Source organism: Dendrobium catenatum, unplaced genomic scaffold, assembly GCF_001605985.2.
Source record: "Dendrobium catenatum unplaced genomic scaffold, ASM160598v2 fragScaff_scaffold_282, whole genome shotgun sequence".
NCBI classification, from domain to species: Eukaryota; Viridiplantae; Streptophyta; class Magnoliopsida; order Asparagales; family Orchidaceae; genus Dendrobium; species Dendrobium catenatum.
This window is the reverse complement of record NW_021318744.1, coordinates 240,972-247,052: the sequence shown is the minus strand read 5'-3', so window position 1 is coordinate 247,052 and position 6,081 is coordinate 240,972. Positions and strand designations below refer to the sequence as shown.

Genomic DNA, 6,081 nt, shown 5'->3' with positions numbered 1-6,081 from the left:
CTGTCAGCTCAATTCTGAGAATTGTCCAGATAGGATTAGGTAACATTTTCCCTATCTTGATTTTTTAAAATATGAAGTTTTCATGAATCTTCTAATTAAATTTATATTTCATAACCGAAAAATAAGGGTAACTTTACAACATCAAAACTTTTTTCTTAGAACTTTTTGTATGTTTTAGAGGCATAACCTTTGAATATTTAGATTTTTTTTTTGGAAAATTGTATACTGGATATTTTATATGTGCATCTTTTTAATTGTCTGAAAAATAATCTTGTACCTAAAAAATAATATTGTAGCTCAATTAAAATCTTAAAATAGCGTTATGCATAATCTTTGATAATTTGGTAAAATGTTGAAATAGTACACTTATGCTTGGTAGGGCTAGCTAGTTTTTATCATGGCTAGTTTTTATATGTTTTGTAATTCAGTATGCCGCCATGCACTGCATTTGTATTTACATTTTGATAAAATGAAAAATGAAATTTTTTATATAAGTTTATTTTCAATACACTAGTTGTTGTTAATAATTAAGCTCAATGTTTATTATTGCTAAAATTTGTACAAATATTCTCAATTTTTTTCAAAACATTGATCTTAGGATTCACCTGTCACGAGTCAACATGATAGGATATGTCTGGTCTGTGGATTTTATCGGCTAGGGTTGTGATACAAAGAGCCTTTTTTACAGCCCTAGCTTCAAAAAATAATGAAGAAAATTTACAGGAAACAACATAAATAGTATATGCAACTTTGTTTCATTTCATTATCAAGTTTGCAATCCTATAAAATAACTAAACTATTTTTAGGAAACCAATTACAAAGATCAATTCCTTATAACACAATTAAACATTTATTTCATCTCAAACATGGCTCAATAACCAAATTTCAATTGATCTACAAAATTTCAAACATCAGGCTTATGTTGACACATTTTTATTAATGATAGAAACCTCTTATCTATTTTTTATTAAATAGGAGAAAAATTTTACATATTTTAATAAGAGTTACTCTAAAGGATCAAGAAATCTTTGATACATATATTTTAAGAAGCATCACAGATATATAGGAATGCATACTTAATATAATAACCAAATGGAACTCATACACGTACTGTAAATTTCCAAGGATGAAGAAGCTATATATGTAAGAAGTAGTGATAGAAGTATATAACCTATAATTTTACGATTAGCATATCACAAAGACTTTATTCACTTTGATATTAGTCTCGTAATTATAATAAACTATAGAAAGTATCATAGTTCTTCATCACAGCTCAAACTATATAGGCTTTCAGACGATCTGCTCCGCTCGTAATTCGCTTGAGTTGTGGCCTTGTTTCTTGTCACTGAAACATTCTTCCACAATCATATTAATATCAACCTCAGGTCCCACTTTATCAGCCCTGCGATCTTTATGAACCTCTTCTTTGCCCCTATAGATGAAGTAGAGAAGCAGCTGCACAAATCCAAAAGTAACACCCAGTATGTTTGGCAGCTGCATGCATTTTCACCCATAAATGGAGTCAAGTTATGTGCATAATTATATCTCTAACTTAGCCTTCGTTTGGGACGGCTTTCTTATTGCTTCTTAAAGCTGCTTTCTAGTATAAAAATTAAAACTTTTGTATTATAAAGTTGTTTTAAGAATCAGTCAAAAAGCTGTCCCAAGCGAAACCTTAGACTTCATTTTGGACAGCTTTCTTATTGCTTTATGAAACAGTTTCTTAATATATTTTTTTTTGTAAAAGAAGAAGATTCATAGAGCAGTAAGAAAGCTGTTCCAAACGAAATCTTATTGTATGCTTCAAATTAATGCACAAAGAGAAGTAACTACCAGGAGAAATATATCATTGGAAAGCAAACCATAGAAGAGCCATGAAATGCCTCTCAATGTGAGGAAGAGGGACAAGTTAAATGGCATGAACTCAACACTCTTAGTTTGTATAACTCGTTTCTGTATATACCCAAAACAACGACACAAATTATTAGAAGAATCTGATTTATAACTGAGACTTCATTTGAGACTGGCTTCCTCCTTGCTTTCTAAAACAACTTTTTAATACAAAAATTGTTTGAATTTAAAATTTTTGTATTAGAAAGCAGTGCAAAAGTCGTCCCAAACGAAACCTAAACGTGCTGATGGATTCCTGTTTTCACTCACCATGCTACTTAAAGGAGCGGCAAAAACGCAAACAGCAAAGGCCACACAGATCCAACCGAGAACTTGCAAGCGAGAAGAGCCTCTAAATAAGAGAAGGGTGATGAGAACAATCATCGGAAAAACTCCAACGATCAAAATGAGGATCAACTTTGCTGTGTAAATCTGCATGCAGTTTGCAGTATTTAACGTTATAAACAGTTTAAGATTGTAGGTTTTTAATTAGATGGAATGAATATACGCATACGCGAGCTTTTCTTGCAGCAAAGATTAGGAAAATGGTGATGTAAAAGATTTCGATAATGCACCCGATTGAATTAACGATTATAAGGAGGAGCTCATTTGTTTTGATGAAAGCATAGTAAAGCCATAGCATTGCACTGAAAAGAGCAATAATATACGGTTCCGATTTGAACTCTTCAGTTGATTTCTTCTGCAGGATTCGATAAAATATAGGCCTGCAGGTTATAATGAAAAATCGAATCAATTAGAGAAAGAATAAGAAACCAAACATAAAAAACTCCATCGCCCTGCGCCCCCTTGTGCGATTTTTAGGGTTTCCTTCGTGCCTCCTTTGTGCTTCGTTTCGCTGCTGCTCTCCTCATTTTTTCTCTGGGTCACTTAGGGGCTGTTTGGCAACAAGTTGGATTTAACTTTAGTGGGATTTAATAAATCCTGTAAATCCAGATTTAATAAATCCGAAATGTGTTAAATCCTAAAAACTGTTTGGTATGTTAAATGTTAAATCTTGTTAAATCCTGAGAAACTATTTGGCAACATATATTAGGATTTATGGCGGTTAAGGATTTAAGTTTAAAGGAGATATTTATGAAATTAAGATCATTGCATAAACATAATAAAATCAATTTTAGGTCATATAAAATGACCAAAAATTTAATAAAAAGTTAATTACAAACTAACATGGATCAAAATGAGAGTTGAAATATTTCGAGCTCGAACACGAGTTCGAGCTCGAACGCTAAACGAGCTCAGACACTGGGCTGATCGACTCGTTGGCTTGTCGAGTAGCTTGGGTCGGGAGCCAGTCGCGTCGCATCTGCGGGAGGCTGGGAGCGGAAGCGCGACAGCGAGCAGGCGCAGGCGCGTGCGCGGGAGCGGGTTGCGCCGCGTCTGCGGGAGCGAGTGTGAGAGCGCCCGATTGCGGGAGGCTGGAGCGCGTCTGGGAGCGGGATAGTGAAGATCGGGATTCGCGTACGAGGCTTCCGCTCGACGAGCCGCTCGACTCGACTCGTTTCGTGAGATGAGTCGAGCTCGAGCTCGGTATTTGGCTGTAAAATTCGACTCGAACACCCCCTGGCTCGAGATCGACTCGACTCATTTGCACCCCTAGTGTAGATTGTTATTCATATAGGTCTCGATGGACATCTACCATACTTTTGCAAGTTTCAAGAGTGGATAACTCTCAAGATATATCATATATGTATATGATTGAGTGTGCTCTTTGTACTTGATATTTAATGAATAAAAATATGTTATTTTAAGGAAAGTGGTAGCTGATGTAGAGATCTCTTTTTTGATAAAATGATTGTAATTTTGATATATGAAAGTTCGAATCAATTTAGGGTTTAATGAGATAGTTAAAAAATCTATTAATATAAGATTACATTTTTTTTTAGTTAAATATGATTTGATTACTAGCATATATATATCTACCCTAATTTTTATCCTCTTTTGAATTATAAAATTATTATCTCCACTTAAAAAAATAATAATAATTAACCACTGTGCAACAACTGCCCTTTTCTTTCAAGAAATTCAAAGCATAATCCCCAACATCTTCCTTTGATTAGTGTATTCTTTGTGTCTTTCTTTTCATAACTTCTTTAACTCCTATAATAAGATATTATAAAAGAGAAATTAAAGCAGCTTTAGGGAAAGATTAAAGAAAAGAAATACTAATCACCTTCTTACCATGTATGAGGAGCTTTTCATTTTCATGTAGCAGCTCTAGTGCTATTAAATGAGAAAGAAAATTTAATAGAGAAAAGAAAGCTAGGCCCATATTTTTAGCTAGTTTTATGCTATTAACTCATGCGTATACTTATATATACATCTCTCTAATTTGTGATATGTAGAAATTATTATGTGTGGATTCTAGGCTCCATGAATATATGATGTATGGACTAATATATTACTAGGTATTACTGTGAATTGGTGTGTATTAACTATGTACATTGCTTAGTATTAGCTAGTACACAGTAATACACAACAAATACACACCAATACACAGCTAGTACATAGCAATATACAGTAATACCTAGTAATACACAAGTCCACGCATCATATTTTTATTGGAGTTTGAACATACCTCTACGTCCAATGTCCGAACGTAATAATTTCTCCTCAAAGTAGAGCTAAAGCTCACAACTAATGAGTCAGGGCGCACTTTACCTAGAATCCCAAAAGTGAGAACCCACGAGTGATCAACTGATACCCACGCCATTAATCACTCACAAAGTATTATAACACAACAAATGCTTCAATGCGTCTGCAATAAATAGTATAACGTATTAATAAAAGAAGAGAGATCGACTAAGAGCTTAGCTAGCAAGGTTAGCAAAGAGCAGCACACTTCCTCTTCTCCTCATCACCCTCTGAAAGCTAACAAGGCATGCAATCCACTTCAGAATGCTCAGCACTATATAGCAAGAAAGATCCTGATAATATTCCATGAAGATATTAATGGAGGGCTCAGTACATTTTACAAGAGCATCTTTAATATCTTCCTTACTGAGGTGGTCAGATATTTAGACTGTCTTTATTGTTCTGATTTACTTGTTAACAGATGCTTCGTTGATTTGCTGTACTATATTTTTTTTTTAATGTTAGAGCATTCGCTTTTTCAACAGTAAACTTTGCCTGACAATGCATCGCACGCAATTAAAATTTTAATAAGGAATAGTGTGTTGTTTTTTTTTATTTTTTTAATAAATGGATTAATATTTTATATTTGTTGTTAGAACTTAGAAGTACTTCTGTGTTAACGATAAAATTAAGAAATATTTTTTTAATCAAATGCCAACCTGCCAGAATTGAATAAAGAAAATTTTTTTAATGCAAACTTGTATCATTTTAAAAAGAATGAACATAAAAAAAATTAATAATGTTAATCCTTTAAATAATATTTGCATATTTTAATATTTTAACAATCAATTAATTATATATACATTGATATGTCATCAAAAAATTATCTTGATCGGGCACGAATCTCGAGGCAAAAATCAAGTTGGAAACTTCAAAAATTAAATTTGGGATCACCTGAACTTCGATTTCAGCAAACTTATAGTCAAATTGAGCGTCTCGGAAATACGAACCCAACGACACCAAATTCGACTCAATCCGAGCCCAAATGAGTCCAAACCAAGGCCCCGAAGCCCTGTTGGAAAGTTCAAACCACAATTTGAGTTATCAAAAGGTTTTCAAACATGACAAGCTTATAATTTAATTGAGTGATTAGATGAGACAATCCAACGAGCCTAAGATCACCAAATTCAGAAATCATTTAGACCTCCAAATGTCTGACGAACGGTCTATGATCAAAGGATTCAATATCGACCGTCTATTCAACCACTCCATATTTACCCATGATCTCTCACATATTTATGGGCCATGCCACTCCAGAAAATCCATAAATAGACCCCTCATTTCTCTTGAAAGGGGATCCAAGGAAGAAGAGAAGAAGAAGCTCCTCCTCGACCACCGCTGGAGTTTTGCCGGACCAACGCCAGAGTTTTGCCGGACAACCGCCGGAGTCTCATCGGACCACCGCCAAAGTTTCGCCGGACCACCACGTGAGGCACTCACCTTCGCCGGACCACCGTCAGAGGCCCTCACCTTCGTCGTACCACAGTCGTCGGAGGCCCTCACCTTCGTCGGACCACCTCTGGAGGTCCTCACCTTCGC

At 34.8% G+C, this 6,081-nt stretch overlaps 1 protein-coding gene across 3 annotated transcripts; it reads right to left on the bottom strand.

Annotated features, from left to right (window-relative positions):
- Positions 1 to 983: 983 nt before the first annotated feature.
- LOC110107948 (bidirectional sugar transporter SWEET13-like) lies at positions 984 to 3,078 on the bottom strand. Of its 3 annotated transcripts, XM_020838397.2 has the most exons (5): positions 2,727 to 3,070; positions 2,405 to 2,615; positions 2,161 to 2,322; positions 1,834 to 1,953; positions 984 to 1,494 (listed from the first exon to the last, which is right to left on the bottom strand). In XM_020838397.2, the coding sequence occupies exons 2-5, from the start codon at positions 2,531 to 2,533 to the stop codon at positions 1,291 to 1,293; spliced, it is 615 nt and encodes a 204-aa protein (XP_020694056.1). In that variant the 5' UTR covers positions 2,534 to 2,615; positions 2,727 to 3,070; the 3' UTR covers positions 984 to 1,290. The 3 variants fall into 3 exon arrangements, with proteins under 3 accessions (XP_020694056.1, XP_020694055.1, XP_028549273.1); XM_020838396.2 differs by having other exon boundaries at positions 2,405 to 3,070; XM_028693440.1 differs by lacking the exon at positions 1,834 to 1,953 and having other exon boundaries at positions 2,405 to 3,078.
- Between the last annotated feature and the right edge of the window lie 3,003 nt (positions 3,079 to 6,081).

Coding starts and splice junctions, on each gene's coding strand:
- LOC110107948 (XM_020838396.2), bottom strand. CDS start 2,533: ATGCTATGGCTTTACTATGCTTTCATCAAAACAAATGAGCTCCTCCTT. Junction 2,323..2,404: donor TTGCTGCAAGAAAAGCTCGC/GTATGCGTATAT, acceptor AACTGCATGCAG/ATTTACACAGCAAAGTTGAT. Junction 1,495..1,833: donor CCAATGATATATTTCTCCTG/GTAGTTACTTCT, acceptor AAATGCATGCAG/CTGCCAAACATACTGGGTGT.